At 45.7% G+C, this 19,805-nt stretch overlaps 1 protein-coding gene across 1 annotated transcript; it reads right to left on the reverse strand.

The window, feature by feature from the left end:
* Window positions 1-51: 51 nt before the first annotated feature.
* pibf1 (progesterone immunomodulatory binding factor 1) lies at window positions 52-19,479 on the reverse strand. The gene is made up of 18 exons (XM_056610050.1): window positions 18,902-19,479; window positions 18,710-18,810; window positions 18,200-18,398; window positions 17,866-17,985; window positions 17,423-17,556; window positions 16,878-16,986; window positions 16,411-16,530; window positions 16,210-16,271; window positions 15,149-15,274; window positions 14,020-14,118; window positions 9,958-10,123; window positions 9,271-9,421; window positions 8,579-8,669; window positions 7,414-7,516; window positions 4,963-5,093; window positions 3,061-3,145; window positions 1,965-2,123; window positions 52-1,072 (listed from the first exon to the last, which is right to left on the reverse strand). Exons 1-18 carry the CDS (start codon window positions 19,160-19,162, stop codon window positions 1,016-1,018), a joined length of 2,274 nt encoding a protein of 757 aa, XP_056466025.1. The 5' UTR covers window positions 19,163-19,479; the 3' UTR covers window positions 52-1,015.
* Window positions 19,480-19,805: the final 326 nt, after the last annotated feature.

Below are 19,805 nucleotides of genomic sequence, written 5' to 3' on the forward strand. Positions count from 1 at the left end.
ATACCATTAGATGTATTATAATGTATTATAGAGAACCTTTTGAACCATTTTCCATCCCAAAGTAGTTGGGATGGAAAATGGTTCAAAAGGTCATGGTTTAAAATAAGAAAATAAATTAAATAGAAATTAAAACAACTCAACACAACATTCATTCAAGCAGCCGCCTGCGTTTAATATGACACCAATAAGATCTTGGTTCTGAAATGATAATGGTATGTCCAGTATGTCTATATTTAAAACCAAATGACTCTTGACTCATACAAATCAACCGCTGAAGAAATGAAACATGTGAAATGGCAGGCCATCCGGCTAGCTTGTAGCCACCACCCTATACTTACTAGGCCAGTAATGGCTTACTAAATACATGAGGAAGCCATAGAACAAATAAAAAGTCATATTTCCCACAAATGTTCAAAACGTGCAATGTGTAAGGTATAATGGCACGTGCGCTTTTGGGCAGCAGGCGTTGCGATTGGCAAAAAAAAACATGTATAGCCCAATAGCAAAGTCGTTTCTTATGCACATTGGTGCCTGAAGAGTGGTCCTATGGGGAATTAAAACGCACTTACAGTTTACAAAAACGTTTACCGTTTACAGCTTTGCTACAAGGCCACAGTTTTTCAGAACTATTTATCTATGATTGAAAGGATTAGGCTACCAATCACAGGACTACCGGCTGGAACTCGTCCGCCCACCTTGAATTAACCTCTGCCAACCTTTAATAATAATGACGGCTGTGCCAAGACTCATTGTGTCTTGACACATGGATTATTATCCAGTGACTCAGTATGGAATTAGTGTTCTATCGAAAAGGTGATACTTCTGGTTTTACAGACGGAAGACCTTCTGAACAAAAGAAGCCACCAGCAAGAAACTATAAAAAAATCTTTATGTTATTACAAAAGATTGACATTTGATAGTATTGTTACATGTAACATCCTTCTTTCATATATACTAAAACATGGCTCAGCACATAAAACAGTCCAAACATAATTATATACAGTAACAACATGTGTCATTTAGGCTGGGTATTGCGTTTATTCCGATACCAATCTGGAACCTCCTTTTTGGTCTGCAAAAAAGTTTAACAAAATTCCGTCACTATTTTGTCTTCACACAATTAAATTCATGTCCCTTCCAATTATTCCTGTCAAGGCTTGATTGTCGTGAATCATTGCAAACTGCTTTCATAAAGCCACGATCAGTCATTTTTTACTGAAAGGTGCAGTATGTAGGATTTAGTGGCATCTAGCGATGAGGTTCCATTAACGTACGAGAAGCTACAGTGGCCTGCAATGGCCCATAAAGTACCTACAGTAATATATCATCGTCTGCAACAGCATTTAGTCGCCTAGTGTCAAGTGATGAGTTTCCTTGATAGATTTATAATTTGTATGTAGTTGTTTAGTCCCTCTAACTATAGGTCATAGTTTACAAGTGAGATGGGGATTATGATAAAAAAAAGCTCAAATGCATCCTCGCTGAAGCCGTTTGTCCTTTCTGAGCTACTGTAGAAACATGACGGGGCAGCATAGCTGGCTCCGTGGGAGTGGATCCTCTCCCCATGTAGATATAATTCTCAGATTGTATTTTCATGACATTATACACAAATTAAAAAATACTTATAAACATTATATTGAATTTCCGCCCAATCCATTCCACTAGATGCCAATGTATTCTATACCCTGCCACTTTAAGGATGTACAGTGACAGAATTGTTATTATGCCTTTGATCACCTCACAACATGGCCAGGGACCATTTAAACAGCATGTAACACGTAGCGCAAATGCAATAATATATGTGTTATAGGTGATATTTAAATAAATGTGATTTATTTGAATACATAATTGTTGATTTATTATAACCTGAACATATTACCAATTACAATGTCGTTTTATCAGACATTTCGCACACATTTAGCAGACGGAGACAGAAATTGCCAGCAGCGACGTCAGACACTTACGAACACGGTGGGTTTCGGCCTGGCCGCCCCCTCCGCGACCTCTTCTGCTCCGATGTGGTGCTTTGGACGACGGTCCCTGGGGCCTGTGGGGCGGTCCCCTGCCTCATCCCCCTGTCCCGAGCGCATGCTGATCAGCACCTGCTTCATCACGGCAAACTCCTGTGACCAGAGGGACGGTAGGGGCGCGAGAGAGAAACACACGCAATGAAGTTCAAGCACCATTTGTGTTCCTCCTCCCCCTCAAAATTAATCTGTATTCTCTTTCACTCCCACTGCGTTCATCGTTCAAACATCCGACATGCTTTACCCCGTCCGATGGAGGTCCGACATATTTAACCCGGGCCTAACCTACAAACATCCCACAATGAGAGCAATGCGAATGGGCCTATGCAGATTAATGCAGTGGCGGAGTGGCGGCAGGTTAAAGGGGAAAGTCTCTGGGGTCGATTTATCAGCCTTGAAGACGTGAGCCCTGGCCCTGAATCTCTCTCTCTCTCTCACACTGACACGGCATCCCAAGCAGCCAGGCTACACAACAGCTGTCTGGGAGAGGGGCACGTAGCTCATGCCCTACAATTTGGCAGGAGACACACACTTCCAGACTTTCACCTATGCAGCGCATGCGCGCACACATACACAGACACAACACGCAAACACACATCTTTAGAGCTGACGATTGGCAGAAAAGGCGATACGATTTGTGTTTCTTTGTCAAGAATCCAACACAAATGTTAAGATTGTAATAATTATAAATATTGTTGGGCAGCTGGATAAAAAAGTTGAGTCTAGTCTCATAAGGGCTGAATTCCGATTCACTTTTTTATTTTCAGGCCAGGCCTTGTGACACAGCTCTTACAGAGAAGGTATATCGGTTCAACTCTACTCCTCTTTATCGCGGCATAAACAACCAGGGGGCACAGAAACAGACACACGACTTGGAATACCACAGGCTGAGATTCCTTGCTCTTGTAACAGCAGTGGCGGGTCAAACAGGATCAATCCTAACTCCTGGATCTCATCTGCTGGTTAGAGTGGGATTAAATGAGCCGGTTGGACCTGACTGGACGGCCCCTCTTGATGAGCTGGTGAGGAGTACCTCTCTGTGGTTGAGAAGTCTCTCCAAATCCGCCGCCATTTTGTTCTGCACCTGCTGCAAGGCTGTCCGCTCCTTCCGCAGGGAGCTGATGCAACATACACAGAGATACAACCATCACCTACGTGCCTTTTCAAGTAGGCTCAATGGGCTACAAATAGGAAGGTAGACCTTCATGCATGTTTAGAATTACAACCAGAAGCGCCGATGCACATAATTACAGACAGCAAAGAGAACCAATCCATCAGCCTTCAGTCAATCATTTCACTCCAAACGGCAACCACAAACGGCTTGCAAGTTCACATGGTATAAATTCTGAACATAACACAAGTCAAATAAAGTAAGAAAACACAAGAAATTGAAGTACCTCTTGGGATTTATTGGGGGAAACAAGACCGGTTTGTGTGGTTTGCTTCTAATGGTTACACAGTGTCACTCACATGCAAGGAAGCCTCTAAAAAGCACTTTTTTCACACGATTTCTTCCCATATTTCACATGGGCAGCATCTCCCTGTAGGGTATAAGCTGGCTCTATGAACAAGGCTGGTGCACGTCGGAGCATGTGCATTACATTGCCTCACGAGGCCCCTGCGATCGCAGAGTGTTAAGGAGAAACCACACACACACACACACACACACACACACACACACACACACACACACACACACACACACACACACACACACACACACACACACACACACACACACACACACACACACACACACACACACACACACCCCTGTGTCACAACAACAGGGTAATGGTAACTCAATGCATTCTCACCCAATTCATAAGACAAGGTCAGATATCAGGGAACTTTACAGATTTCCTAATATTTCTTTTGCATTTGGTTGTATTTCCTGTTCAGGGTGGCCTGCGCTCCGGACACTAGAGACCGATAGACCATAAAGACTTGCTTAAGTACAACACAGTAAGCAACAGTACAGCAACAAGGCCATGGGTCTGGTTAATCTGTGCAAGGTTTGTGTTCCCCTCGCAGTTTGAGGGGAAAGTTGTGTGTGTGTTCCCCTCGCAGTTTGAGGGGAAGGTTGTGTGTGTGTACCCCTCACAGTTTGAGGGGAAGTTTGTGTGCGTGTTCCCCTCTCGGTTTACGGGGAAGGTTGTGTGTGTGTTCCCCTGGCAGTTTGAGTGGAAGGTTGTGTGTGTGTTCCCCTGGCAGTTTGAGGGGAAGGTTGTGTGTGTGTTCCCCTTTCAGTGTGAGGGCAAGACTGTGTGTGTTTCCCCCTCTTAGTTTACGGGGAAGGTTGTGTGTGTGTTCCCCTCTCAGGTTAAGGGGGAAGGTTGTGTGCGTGTTCCCCTCTCAGGTTAAGGGGAAGAATTTATGTGTGTTCGGCCCTTAGTTTACGGGGTAGGTCGTGTGTGTGTTCCCCTCTCAGGTTAAGGGGAAGGTTGTGTGCGTGTTCCCCTCTCAGGTTAAGGGGAAGGTTGTGTGCGTGTTCCCCTCTCAGGTTAAGGGGAAGGTTGTGTGCGTGTTCCCCTCTCAGGTTAAGGGGAAGGTTGTGTGCGTGTTCCCCTCTCAGGTTAAGGGGAAGGTTGTGTGTGTGATCCCCTCTCCCCGCTCGTTTATATTTTATTCCGTGGGCCTCCTGCTAGGCTAACGCGCTCAGTCCGGTCACTTGAACAGAGATAACCTGCATGGTTAGCGGGGATAGAATCGCTTTACTTTCAGAATAGATATAGACTATAATAATATAACTATTTTAGAGGAGTAGGCCAAAGTTGAACATATTTAAACTTTTAATGCGCGTAAGCTGGAAATACGCGAGACCCATAACACAAAAGAACAGAAAAACCCTGTTCAATGTCAGGGGGGTTTGGGGGGTTGGTTCGAGCGTCTCAGAGTGTGCGGGCGTGCGTGCATGTGTGCGCGGTTTTTTTACCTCACGCTGTCCTCCAGGGAGGCCACTTGCTCTTTGAGGGAGGCGACCTGCGCGTCCCTTTGCCGCACGGTTTCTATCAGGTAGCTGTAGGGTTGCTGGGTCTGCTGCAGCAGCCGATTGGCTGTGGACAGCTGAGGGGGCGGGGCGTGGCGCACAACAGCCATTAATAGACACACAGACAACGCAGACAGGCGGATAGATAACACGGACAACACAGACATCACAAACGCAGCGGGAACAATAAACACATGTCGGTCCATTGTTGGGAAACAGGGGAGTGACCGGTTTGAGGCTGGGAGCCAAAGCAGTCGGACTGGCATTCAGCTGCATCAGGGCGACACAGGACCAATAAAAACAAAAAACAAAAAAACATACGATTGTTCTGCAGTGAGCCAATGTAAAACCATTACTAACTGCAGAACTCAACCTCCCTTATACCGGTAGCTATTAATAAATCACAACATTCATTGAGAACCCACCCAGTGCTACGATTTCATCGAAACGTAAACAATGTTCGGGTCGACATGCGCCTCAATGCGCTCCGATCGCTGTGTACATATGTTTCAGATTACATAATCTACAACGCTACATAATCTTTAACGGCGTTACTTGATAATCTATTTTTACGGCCTATTAGTATCGCAGGTGAATAAACCGGGATGTGGGTGTGGAGGTAGAGTGGCGTATATGTGGGCGGCTAAGTGGTGCACACCCATGGACTATCCTGTGAATAGATAACATTACTTTTCACCCTCTTTCTTTCATGCCCTTTGAGTCATGTGGCAATCCAGGTGCCAATCAATCAACCTGGACAGGTGAATGGCTGGCTTATTTAATTAGCAGGCTCCGCCCACCACCATCCCCACCTTCGCGGGGCCCCACACGTTGGCCCCGAACGGCACGAGTGTCACAAACGTGATGCGATAAGACACACACACACACAGGCTCGAGAGATGCAAAGAAAGAAATATTCAAGAGCGATCCGAATAAAAGACTGTAGTGGTATAAAGAACACAGGCAGGACGGGCCAAACATAACAAACACCAGCCCTCGGTGGTTGGTGTAATGAGTCACGGGAGAGAGTCGAGCGTGTCCGTCACGGCCTTTGTGGTACCCGCTGTCAGCCACTTTGACAGCTTCTAAGACTCCCGGTTCACACACCTTGTTCACGAGAAGCCTTTAAGATGTTTGGAAGCAGACAGCGTGTGGATTGCATCCACCGACAGCTTAGAAAGCGTGATTTATTTTTCCGAAACGCGAAAGGACGTAGTAATGAATGACATTGGAAGCAGCATGTGTATATTAGCGCTTGAATGCTTGTTTTTTTCTTATTCGACGCCGACATAGTACTACAGCACTGTGAGAAAGAAAACATCCAGAAACAAATGGCTGCCTAGCGATCTGTGGTGGTTCCATCCGATGTTGTTGACGAAAGCCACATTCTTAAAAGAGCACGACAGTCTACTTTTTTGGTTGAAAAACCACCTCTATATCCACGACAAAGACAGCCCAAGAAAGGAGGCCCACTAGTAATATGCTGAACTCACAAACCACAGGAGAGCACCAGTGCTCACTGTAAACATGAAATGGAAGCACACATCTTCCTGGTCCACTGTGACAGCAGGACCTGTGGCCTGGATGCTTTGATCCAAAGCCACTTAGAGTGATATTTATCTTATGTAGATACATGTAATTAAAGATCAGGGAGGGGCGGGGCATCGTGCTCAACAATGTCTACAGGTAGACTGCAGACATTGGCCTTCCTAGAACCTTTCAGTTAGGAGTGGCCCTACACGCTATTGAACCTGCTTTACGCGTACCAATAGTGGTACATGAGTTTACTACAGGAGGGAAGTGCAGTTTTATTCTTGAAAATAGACAAATTTACAATCATAGAAACAATTATAGAGACGATTGAGAATCAATTTATTCTAAATATTTTTCAGTAAATACTGTATGACGGCATGTTATTATTGTAAACAATTTTTTAATGCTTTTATATTATAGAGAGGAAGGTATGGGAGATAGAGGGGAGGACATGCAGCAAATGAACACGGGAAGGACTCAAACCTGGGTCGCTGCGTTCAGGACTGAGCCTATAAGGTACGCGCTCTGCCCAGTGAGCCACCAGGGCGCCCTTGTTATTATTAAGCGTCACTTTTATGCATTCCATCATATTTCCCATTGTAATGTTCCATTGTAATGCTTACTGGGAGCATAAGCAGCGGTCCCGCACTTCTATTTCAACCCAATGAAAACATCATTGGGTGTAAAGGGGGATCACTCTCTCTCTCTGTGTGTGTGTGTGTGTGTGTGTGTGTGTGTGTGTGTGTGTGTGTGTGTGTGTGTGTGTGTGTGTGTGTGTGTGTGTGTGTGTGTGTGTGTGTGTGTGTGTGTGTGTGTGTGTGTGTGTGTGTGTGTGTGTGTGTGTGTGTGTGTGTGTGTGCTTACCTCCTCAGAGATGTGACCCGTCTGTGTGGTGTGTTTCTCCACCTCCCTCCTTAGTGAGGTGTTTTGTCTCTCCAGCTGGAGCACCCTGCGAGCCAGGTGAACGCTACACACGCACACGCACACACACACACACACACACACACACACACACACACACACACACACACACACACATTTCAGATATGAGCAGGTAAGTTAGGTGTCATGCAGGTAGGAACTTACAGCCACCCACCAATAGAACATCCTATCTTAGTGTATGACCTGTAGGGGCTGGTATTTTTGCGTTAAGCCTGCATGATCATGTAATATGCGCTGTGTCACTTTTTAACATTCACCTTTTTACCTTCCTCTGGAGACAACATAGATTAAGAGGACATAGAACTGCCTTCGCTGGACGAATGGGTTATTAATATTTAGACACCATGTTAAAATATAACGCATATATATATATATATATATATATATATATATATATATACATACATACATACACACTATTTATTTTGCATATATAACAGTTGCATATTATTGAGTCCCCCTCGATAACCCAAGCTGTCATTAACAAATACGACAAGCAACTTGTATTTACGCCTTCAGTAATCGACCTGCTGAAAGCTACTTTGAATGTGAAGCCAATACGCGACATCACAAGAAGTACATACATCTGCAACTAGTAATACCCCCCCCCCCCCTCTTACTTACATTACAGTAAATCCATACCAACAGAGCTCAGCTTGGAGATGGGTAAAAGTCTTAGCATAAGAGATAGCTTAACTGCAGCACAGATGTGAGCAAAACCATTTGAAATAGACTACTCTGTTGGGCGTTTAACATGACGAGGGGAGTGATCCGCTGGGCCGGTGCCAGGCCAGGCCTGCCAAGCAGGGATGGCTGCAGGTGATATGGGAGCATCTTTTGACCCGACTGTCACGGACACTTGTCTGTGATGGCCATTGAAGACGCTACGTCCACTGATACCAGACGATGTTTGCGTGAACCCAATCCTTTAGTGAACCAAATCCTATAGTGTACCAAATCCTATAGTGAACCCAGTCCTATAGTGAAAAGACTTAAGTCTATTCTGTGCAAACACTACCAAAACAAAAGGCTAAACCGGTAAGACAAGACCAGCCGAGATCAGCCAGAAGATGCTGGGTGTGTCTACCTCTGCTGGAGTCTCCTCTTGGCCGTGGTGGGAACGTTTGCGCCATAGCCGTACGAGAAGAGCACCCTCTCTGCCTCCTCCTCGTTCTCGACTGGGGAGAGAGGAAGTTGCTCTTGAACCTTGGCTCACTGACGAAGTAGTCACAGGGTACTGGCTTTACGGCTAGCGAGGCCTGTTGTGAACATATTCCTGGGGAATCTCTTACCAGGGACTTCTATTTGCGAGCAGAAGTTTCACAATATTGTGATCGAAGCCTCATCTTTTTTAGTAATACTGGCACAACAACAACAACAACTCTGTATACAATTATTTGCAGTTTTAAAAGTATGTAAGGGTTCACAAAAGTGAAGCTGCATGTGAATTGGCATAGACAGACATGAAATATGAACTAACCAATGACACCCTAATCAAACTCTGTTTCAGCGCTCCATGTCAACAGATTTGATCCACCAGCTTTAATACAAAACACAGCGCCCCATTTTGGAATCTAATCAAGACACAAATGGGAGTGTGATAAAGAATCCTAAATCTGCTATAAACGCACTGCATCAAATTCTGTCTGTCTGGGCCTCTTTTTTGACCTTCCGGGGTGGAGGGGAGAGTGTTGGGGTGATTGAGGGGGGGGGGGGTTGGAGGGGAGAATGTTTGGGTGAGGGAGGGGGCACGGGGGTCGAGGGGGTCCTGGCCCTTACTCTCGGCTGCCTGCATGGTGACCTGGTCCAGCTCCTGCTCCAGCCTCTCATAGGTCTGCAGCCGGGCCGCCTGCTCGGCGTTCTGGGCCTGCAGCTCCACCGCGCGCTTCTCCGACACCGTCTGGAGCCCGTAGAACTCTTGCGTCAACATCTGAGAAGGACCAGAGCGCAGGGTTCCTTTTTTAATAAGAAGGACTGAGTTTTTGCTGTGGCCGCCCGCCCGCCAATTTCCTCCGGGTGAGTGACCCTTTATCACGGCGTGTATGTTCGTCTCGTTCCTCAGTGTCAACGCTCTGACCAGAATGCCGGCGACGCTGTGGATGTTGATGTAAGAGCGTCTGCTAAACATGGTGGCGGGAAGTTAATGGTAATCAAACGACATTTCCGAAACAAAGGAGAACTGGATAACTGACCGATCATTGACCTCTGACCCATGTTGTAATAGTCGATTGCTGGTACAGTGTCGTGACTGAAGGGTACAGTGTAATGCATTCAAAGAGCTCATCTCCTTCAAGATGGCATTATTTTGTTGTCGTTACTTAAATAGGAATTTTTAAATAATATTTTGTTTAGAATGTTTTCTAAATTATAATTGTTTTTATTCAACATAACGTGAACTTCACACACGATACCATTTCTGGAAGCCAGCCCCTAAAAGGCCGTCTATTATCGGTGTGAGGGACATACCTCCAGCTTCTTCTGTTGCTTCTCGCACTCCACCTGGCACAGGCCCAGGGCCTTGGCCGTCTCCTCCTGGACCATGTGAGCCCGCTCCGCCTCGAACGAGCTCAGCTTGGTCTGGTTGGACAGCTCGGCCACGCGGCTGTCCGTCCCCAGCTGCAGCTGGCGGTACCTGGACAGACAGACAGACAGACACACAGACACATAGACACACATACACAAACACTTCATTAAGATACCAGCACAAGCAAGTGATCATGGCATTTAACTCTGACAATCAGAGAGATGGAAGGAACTCGAATTGCATGGTTGGTTTCCACCAAATGTGTTTTTTAAATTAATGATATCAAAATATGTAGTATCCATCTAGCATTGTGCAAAGTTTGTTTTAGCGTTACCTTTTGCACATTAAAGTGATGTATTCTTTGGCAAATAATAAATCCTGCAGTGACTGATTAATCTTTTTCGTTTGGCATGCGTTGGAGATTTGTTATCCGAGAAATACAATTCTCTCCACGTTAGGAATATGCATTACTTTGCGAGGCAGCTGGAAGAAGGGAACTACGTGATCTACGTGTTGGACAGATGGATAATCCAATCACCAGTTGAGAACTCTTTGAGTACTTTTTGACTTTTCCAAACAGTTTCCCAGCACGACTTCCCAGGCGGTTCTGCATCACAAAATACCGGGCTCAGGTAAGGTTAAGCCTGGACTTGTTTGAAAAAAACATGCTTTCCCCTTCTGGATTAATTACTTGATTTCACAGTCTAAAAATACATGAAAATATAATCAAAATGAAAGCATAGAAATCGAAAAATATGAAGAATGTGAAATAGAATATTCCAAAAGAAAAGGACATCTTGCTACAATTATCCCGAAAAATATATAAGCTCCTTTCTTCGCATTTCCATGAATGTGGTTGGGATCTCATTTAACCGGTGGAGAGGTACAACTGCAGCCTCAGGTTGCGAAGGGAGGAATTTAAAGCACCAATTTCTAATGAGTATAAAACAAAACCACTTCTATAGCAGTGAGGAAAGGATCTATTCCTTAATGTATAAGACAACTTCCTGAAAAAATGTTTAGCTTGAAAACGGACAAGGAATTCCTGGGCTAATCTACGTTTACATTTCATTATGCGGGGGGAAGTTGGCAGCTGGTGAAGGTGTTCATTTAAAAAGGTGGAGAAAGGCTGTTTCCATTCCCTTATACAAGCCCGGCACGGAGGTTCACACGAGGCGAACGCCCTCGGCCACGTGCCCGCCGGCTGGCGTAATTGGGGCCAGAGAGTCACTTGGTGGACAATATTAATAACTCTCCATTGCAGCCGGCCCTTATGGATTTCATCATGCACCCGACGGCCCGGAAGGGTCAGCGCTCTCGCGATGTTGGGGCGCGATCAGCATTGTGTCCGCGTGCCTCCCTGTCAGTGGACGGCCGCGGCTAAAAGCGTCTCAAACCAACATAAATAATTTCCCAAAGGGCAAGGCGGAGGTGTGTTCCCCCGCTGTCCAATCCTATCGATCGTAGCAACCCCGGCGTTGTTTACATAAAAACGAGGGCCCGAAGTACGCCGCGTCCCAGAGCACGCGTTTTATTTACACCCCCTGAGGTGTCCCTTACCCTGGAGATACACCACCCCCCCCCCCCCCCCCCCCCCCCCCTTACCCCAAAGAAATCGATATCGGGTGATCAATTCTCCGGCCGTTTTACGTCGAACGTTCCGCACTCGGCAACATTCCCTGAATAGGAGGAAGAGGGGTTGTGTACGGTGCTGCCTTCTGGGAATGCTGGCTGACGCCATATCAATCGTGTCCGCTTCATTCTTTGCCCCCCAAAAATAGAGGCATGTGCGGGGTGAAGGGGTTAAAGGCTTGTGGCGGGGCATCTGTCGTTCCTGGCCTGCGATGGAGCTGCCGAGTGGGAATGTGATCAGAGAGAGCGAGGCAGAGAAGGAGAGAGAGAGAGAGAGGGGATAGAGAGAGATAGGGAGGGTGAGAGAGATAGACAGATAAAGAGGGAGAGAGAGAGAGAGAGAGCGCAAGAGAGGAGGGGGGGGGCGGGGGGTCGCAAGGAATGACCAACAGCTGGTGGTACAGAGCTTCAAAAATGAGGGGCATTTGAAGTCGCTACTGCAGTGTCAGTGTACATGCGGAGCATAGTGCTGCTGCTGCTGTTTGGAGCTGTGTATCGATTGTGTGTGTGTGTGTGTGTGTGTGTGTGTGTGTGTGTGTGTGTGTGTGTGTGTGTGTGTGTGTGTGTGTGTGTGTGTGTGTGTGTGTGTGTGTGTGTGTGTGTGTGTGTGTGTGTGTGTGTGTGTGTGTGTGTGTGTGTGTGTGTGTGTTTCTAGTTATGCAATGATATCCGAAACAGTCCTCAAATGTATAAAAATTGATATCAAAATGTTCCTATATAAACGGATGAGCTCGATTCTAACAGGCCTATAAAGAACGTGACACAATAAAAGGCTCACTTCTTTACAGCCAGGCAAGGCAGGGTGTGGGTACAGGAAACTCCATCAAATGAAAAGTACTGATACTTTATTTGTTCTTGGTTTGACTAAAGACAATAACAAAAATAACCACGAGAGAAAAATAAATGGGACACTTTTTTTCAACCGTTTGTCAATCATAGACCAGAAACAGAATGATTGGTGAAATCCTAATGCTTGTACTACTTCAATCTATGAGAATGACTCAACCTCTAGGAGGGGAAGCGGTGGACTTTCCTTTTGAGAGGACGGTAATGTTGGTAATTCATGGACATGTCACCTCATGGCCTTACACTGAACTGCTCCAACATAACAGAACAACGCTCATGATTTGTGGTAAAGGAAGGTAAACCACACGCCGTTTCAGTTCCCACCACACCCCCCCGACATATGACCGGATTGGGACTTACTCACACTCACGTACACATGCGCACGTACACATGCGTCAGCACGAGCACACACACACACGCACGTCAATTCACAACAGAACAGAACAATTCGCTGCCATGGCGAGAAGAAAATCAGTTCAAAAAAATGGCCTCATGTCACTTCTGAGCGATTGTAACTTCTACCTATTGACCTTCCAAATAGCCGACATCTGTCTCACAATAGCGTCTGTGTGTCACCTCGCTTCCCTGTGTGGTTCCCTGTGTGGCTTCATTCCATGTAAGCATTGCTCTTTATATTTCAGATGGGATCTTAATCATAGTGCGCTTCACCTTCGTAGTCTTTCAACACACCACACGTCTTAATGCTGGGGGTGGGGGGGACGTTGACAGATTAAACAGTTGCCCCAGCTTGCCCCTCTGAGGATCCCCTCTGAGGATCCCCCCCCCTCCCCCAACACAACCACTCACACACACCTCCCCCCTCCTGGCTCTCTCCCCTCAACTGTTGCACTGATGACGACAAAGATATGAGTCATATTAAAAGCTTTGCTATAAAAAAAAAAAAGCAAAAAAAAAAATAGTACCGGTTCTCCTTTTGATTTGTACATCGATTTCGGTCAATTTTTTTGTTCCATGTTTTTAATGTCGGGAGATATGGGGAGTAGGGAGGGGACAGGGGACTGGTGAAGATTGTTTTGGCCGGCAGACGTTACGTTCCTCAAGTATTTCTGCTGTTAGAGGCATGTAAGCAGTCCCTACGCCTGTCATAGAACGAGATCGGCAAGACCGACCTGCACATAGCTGAAGGTGCACTCACACCACAGGGAATTTACTTTGCCTGTAGAGCATTAACCCCAGAGTCAAATCAGGGGGGGTTTACCCATAATTATAATAAAATATTATCAAACATTAATTGTTTATCGTAGGACAAACAAATCCAATTTTATCCTATGGTTATTATCCATGGTCGTAAAAGTTGATTGATGTTATGCAGGTGGGTCGAGGAGAGAATTGTGTTTTGGAGGGTATTAGTAAACGGAGCATCTTTTAACAAAATGTAAAAGCAACCCCTGAAAGACGACTGAATTGTGACAGAGGGGCTATCAGTAAATATCACACAGGGCAGCCCCACGCGGAGCGGCGCGCTGGAGTGAGTGGCTGGGAGGGCATCGAACAGTGGCACTCACTGTTCCAGCAGTTGGTCGTATCTGGACTGAGCATCTCTCTCGGCGCCCACCGCCCGATCCTTCTCCATCACAGCGTTGTCTCTCGCCTCACGCAGGTTCCTAGAATGAGAGCGCACACGCACACACACACACACACACACACACACACACACACACACACACACACACACACACACACACACACACACACACACACACACACACACACGTTTTATGTCAACATCCTTATTATTATGATTATGTGCTGCTGCTCTATTTACAGCAATGCAAAGCTCTATTATTTGGAGTTGACTGAGTGACAGCCATGTCAATTGCTGCTGTCTGAGGCATTAACCAACAGCGTGTAATTTGTGAGTCTTGAACATGATGAAAATCCTCATCTTTTGTCTTCCATTGGCCCAGCAACAAGACTAGAACCAAAACTTTGAGTCAAATGCATATTTTAAGTTACAAATGTGAATGTTAGCTTTGGCATAAAGAAAGATACACAGTATTATATTCACATAGTTTAGAAATGGATTCAGCTGTGGGGGAATTGTATTGTATCGTATTGTATTGTTATAAGATGAGATATATCTTGCATCTCATGAGACGTCCAGTAAAGTGAGCTGAATCATCGGTTGTACAATACAACCGAGGCAGTGTCTGGGAAGGGGGTGGGGCCAGCAATACCACCAGGCGTTGGCTCTTTAAATAAAGACGTGTATGTCTGGCCTGTCATATATATGCGTTTCCAAGGCAACGGGGAATCATTGCCAAATCAATATCAACAGTTTTGATACATTTTTGAGGGAAATTATGTTGTCTCACTCAAATCTGCACCCATTACTTTTAAATAACAGAATACATTAATCACTGAATTTTTTTTTTATAAAAGTTCATAGGTTTCCAAAGCATTGAACAGTGTTTTTCTGGTAATGCATCTCAAATCGCACGGACTGAATATTGAACCAATGGACTCCATTGTATTCAAGGAGCGTGTGAAGCTCACCCCACTGACGCTGAAACAGCCCAAATACACCCAAGTGAATGTTCTTCTTGGACGTGGTGCAGCAGTTAAGGCGTCCCAGTGTACAACACCAGAGCACGGAACGCTGAGCCCCGCTGACACGGGACAGCGTCTCTCTACCTGTTCTCCCTCTCGTACATCTCCCTGGAGGCCCTCTGCAGGTGGTCTATTTCCTGGCCCGTCTTCAGCCTGATGCTCTCCAGCTCCTCCCTCAGCTTGGCCTCATACTCGCTCTTGTACTGGTCTCTGGACAGAGCAATAGAACATCATGAGAATAATGAACAACGGGATGAACCGTTATGAAGGACAGGCCCTCCTGCCTGAACATGGACCTCACACCAGAAAAGGTCATTTTTTTTATTTAGGGCCCGACCGATATTGATTTTTGAGTGCCGATGCCAATGCCGATTATTTTCAGAGAAAAATTACGATTACGATTCAATCGGCCGATTAAAAAAACAAAAAAAAGTAGTTTTGGATACCTTAAATATACTTTAAACACTTTTGACGAATATGTGAATTGAATGCAGAACCTTTGAGTGTTTTAGAATACATTTACAGTAAAAAATGAGTGTAATGTAAAATGTTAAATAAATAAATAACTCCCAATGTGCTGCGCTCGTGAGCAGTGACTAACGCGTGCGTGCTGAGCAGTATGGTCTCATCGTTAGAGTCTACAGTATAACAAATTAACAAGGCCTGGGACCTAAAGAAAAACAGGCACAACATGCTCAAACAACGCGTCTTGTGTACATTGGTGAGGTGAGTGCGCAGCTGCCTGAGCGAGCGTGCTTTCATGTTGTACGGTAAAATTCAATCTCCTCTTTTTTACTCCAGCTAAAGTTGTGAGTTAGCAAGGCGAGTAGGAGCGCAATCTGCAGGATACTAAGTGCAATAACATTTAAAAAAATAAATAAAAAATAATAATAATAATAATAATAATCTGCGTCTTTTTGGCAGATGTTGATTATTTTCAAAAAGGCTATAATCGGCCGATTAAATCGGCAGGCCGATGAATCGGTCGGGCCCTACCAATTAGTAATGCCTTTTTATTCTATTCACACAGACTGCACAAACAGAATTGTAACCCCAACAAATAGCCACAAATCTTGCACTATGCATGTTGTGTTTTATTTAAGTACCCCCCCCCCCCCAGCCTGGCCGAGGGCTACGCTGCTAACCTGGACGAGACATATTTCTCGTACACCTCCTCCCGGGCCCTCTTGGTGTCTTCAAGCTGCACCTGAGCCACAGGTGGAGGAACAGGGAGTTCAGAGGTCGGGATGCATGAGAGCAACAACACATTTAATTATGTTATATTAGAGTAATAAAACATATGATCATAAACAAAAGTGAGGGGACTAGGGGTCAACGCTGCAGACCTGCAGTCTCTCCAGACGGTCCTCTTCGTGTGCACAGCGCACGCTAAGCTCCATGTTCTGCCTGTGGAGGTAGTCCTTGTCCTTCTGTAGCAGACTCACCGACTGCTGCAACGCTGCCACCTGCAGGACGAATGGGGGAACGGCACTGTTACATTACCGTTATTATTTCAATACTCTTGACATGGTTTGAATGGGAGGGAGGATAGTGGGTGATGGTGATATAAATAATGTAACTTAAATAGTTTTATATGACAGCTGAACTACAACAGAATCATTCTCTCCCCTGTGTGTGTGTGTGTGTGTGTGTGTGTGTGTGTGTGTGTGTGTGTGTGTGTGTGTGTGTGTGTGTGTGTGTGTGTGTGTGTGTGTGTGTGTGTGTGTGTGTGTGTGTGTGTGTGTGTGTGTGTACATTTTTGTTTTTATGTCATTGAGCGTGTATATATTCGGTTTGTGTATGCTTGAGATACCTCCTTGCTGAGACCATCCTTCTCTCTGCTCTGGCCGCTGTGAGCCAGGTCCAGGGTCTCCATTCGCCTCCTCAGCTCCTTCACCTCCACCTCTAAGCCATCGCGCTCCCTACGGCCCACCACAGCCCAGCACAATGGCAGCATTAGAACCACAACACATTGGGCTCCATCCACTAGTGTGCTTACTACGGTGGCCATAAGCACTGTTGTCATTCCTTCTTGTCTCCAACCTGCTTTCCTGTCTATCCTTACTGTCCGGTCCAGGAAGGCTACTATCCTTACTGTCCGTTCCAGGAAGGCTAATCATTTCCCTACTTGGAAATGATTCATCATATCCCGACACTCAAAAACAAAACAATTTAAGAGCAAAGCATTAGTCAAACTGCAGCATTGTTTCCCAAAAACATTATGTTAACATTATGTAACATTATAAAATTATCTGTGGTCTGTTTCACCACTGCACCCCTGTAGCGCCATGAGTCACAACTGTGATTCATATGACACACATTAACACAAACACATCAAAAAAAAACACACACACACACCGTTTAAGGCTGGGGTAGTTCTCTCGCCGGTAATCTCCTTCCTGGATGTTCTGTTTGGTGTCGGCCAGATCCAGGGTCAGTCTCTGACAACGCATTTCAAGTTCCGTACGCAGCCTCCGCTCCTCATCATAGCTCTGTATCACACACAAACACACACACACTCAATGTATGTCTTCCTTGTCAGAAAAGCATTGCATATACTAGGGATGCACTGATATTACCAACTAACACATACAGTACCCTTTCATTTAGAAAAGCAAATTTCCATCCCATGAAGCTGTGTTTAGATGAAAAACACTTTTGATGACGTCAAGACACGTTGACATCACGATGAATGGAAAATAATATCTGGCTATCATAGTTTAGGAACATAGATTAGTAAAGAAATGTTTAGAATGAAAACACAATGCGCGCACACGCACACGCACACACACACACTGCACCTCCATGAGAGTCTTGCTCTGGTTCCTGTGTGTGTCCAGCTCCTCCGTCAGGCCCCCGGTCCTGAGCTGGAGGTCAGTGAGCTGGCCCCGAAGGGGGGTCACCACCTCATAGAACCGCATCTGGTAGCAACACACACATACACAACAATTTCCCTTTCAACACTGATGTTATTTCATGCATATCCCTTTAAACATACAGTATTTAGAATGTGATTACTGCCTTTTTTTTCTTTTTATAGCTGAATGGTTGGTGTGTTTGAGGAGCCACCGTATGGATTGAAATTGCAGATCCACATCAGTACCAGAACGAGGAGCCTGGTCCTGCGACACTCACCGCCACGTATTCTGGGATGGAGAGTTTGTCGTCGGGCTGAGCCTGCAGCTCCTGGTACTTGGCCTGGGAGATGTCCAGCTCCCTGAGGGACCTCCGCAGCTGGCCCGCCCTGTCACACAGTTGGCGGTTGGTCTCCTCCAGCTGCTGCTGCCTCTGCAGTATGCCGTCCATCTCCTGCTTACGCAGGGACTGCTGTTTCCTGAGGAGAGTTGAGCAGAAAGAGGCAGAGTCAGCACCGACTACCCATGCAGAGAGCCACTTGAGGTGGTGGTGCATGTGTCCCATAGGCTGAAGAATAGATTTAATGAGTTCAATCAATTGATAATATTAATTCATCACATATGCTTTGTTTTTAAAACCAGAAAATGTATCATATTCATATATCAATATCAATTTATCAAATTCTGATAAGTCAACAATTGTGCAAAGACCAGAACATCAAAGTATTTAAATTGATGGTCCAATATTGATGGACCAACATGTAACAAGCACATCTTCCGACTCCCTTACCTGTTCTCTTCCTGGGCTAGTTTCAGCTGGCTGTCCAATCGCAGGGCCAAGACCTGCTTCTGGTGAAGTGCATCGTTGAGTCTTTCCTCCGACTCCTCAATCTGAAACGAGGAAGGAGACAACTTTATTCAACCTCCTTTTCCAACAATAGATTACATTAGATTATTGTGAGGACTTTCAGATGCGTCTTACACTGGTCAGATGGTCGACTTTCATGTTGTCTATAGCAAGGTTCTTCTGAGACAACTCGATCTTGAGCCGCTGTATGTTGTGGAGCAGCTCTTTCCTCTCGATCAGCTGTCGGGTGACCTTCTGCGACCCGTTCCTCTGCTCATCGGAGGAGGAGATGTCCTCTGTGGGCACCGTGGTCTCCAGGCTGATGTCCTCCGACTCCAGGTCGAGGGAACTGGAGATGTTCGCCGTGGGCTTTCTCTGCTGCTTTTTGGGTGGCATGTTTTGTCCTTAACGTGATATAGACTGCAGCATAAAGCAGTCAGTGAATAAGAGAATCGGGATTCAAACGAAAATAGTTCAAGGATATCGCATTATTATTCGCTGTACAATGGCAGGGAAGCTGAAAGAACAAAGCCAATCTATTCCCAGAGCTCTTAAAGACGGCTGCCAAACACCCGAACTGGTGAGGCTACACCATTACACGTTAAAGCTGACAGGGACAGATGGTCTGTTTTGGTTTTTAAAGCCTCCCGCTGGAAAACATCCGTGGGACCGCCAACCATGGAGCCGCAAACGGCCTCAAATCTGAGGGTGTGGCGTAAAGTTTTCATGACAACGAGTTGCCGGGAGTACGCCCCCTATGGGAATGCCTATGTACTGCAACAACCGCCCTGTCGTTCGACGACGCGGTGGTGCATTACTCTTCCTGAGCTCTAGGGGGAGTCACCTGGCTTTCAGAAACCCACATTATGCCTTCCTCTGTTTTGTTTTCTTTCAGTACATAGTGGTGGGACTAAAAAGCATTTACAGAGTTTTAAATACCAAAATACAATACTATGAAATAATCAGGTATCTGAATGGGATCGTATTTGTTTCATTTGAATATGCTGTAAAATCAGCGATATTATATGTTGTATTAAAT

Source organism: Gadus chalcogrammus, chromosome 15 (genome assembly GCF_026213295.1).
Source record: "Gadus chalcogrammus isolate NIFS_2021 chromosome 15, NIFS_Gcha_1.0, whole genome shotgun sequence".
Classification (NCBI taxonomy): domain Eukaryota; kingdom Metazoa; phylum Chordata; class Actinopteri; order Gadiformes; family Gadidae; genus Gadus; species Gadus chalcogrammus.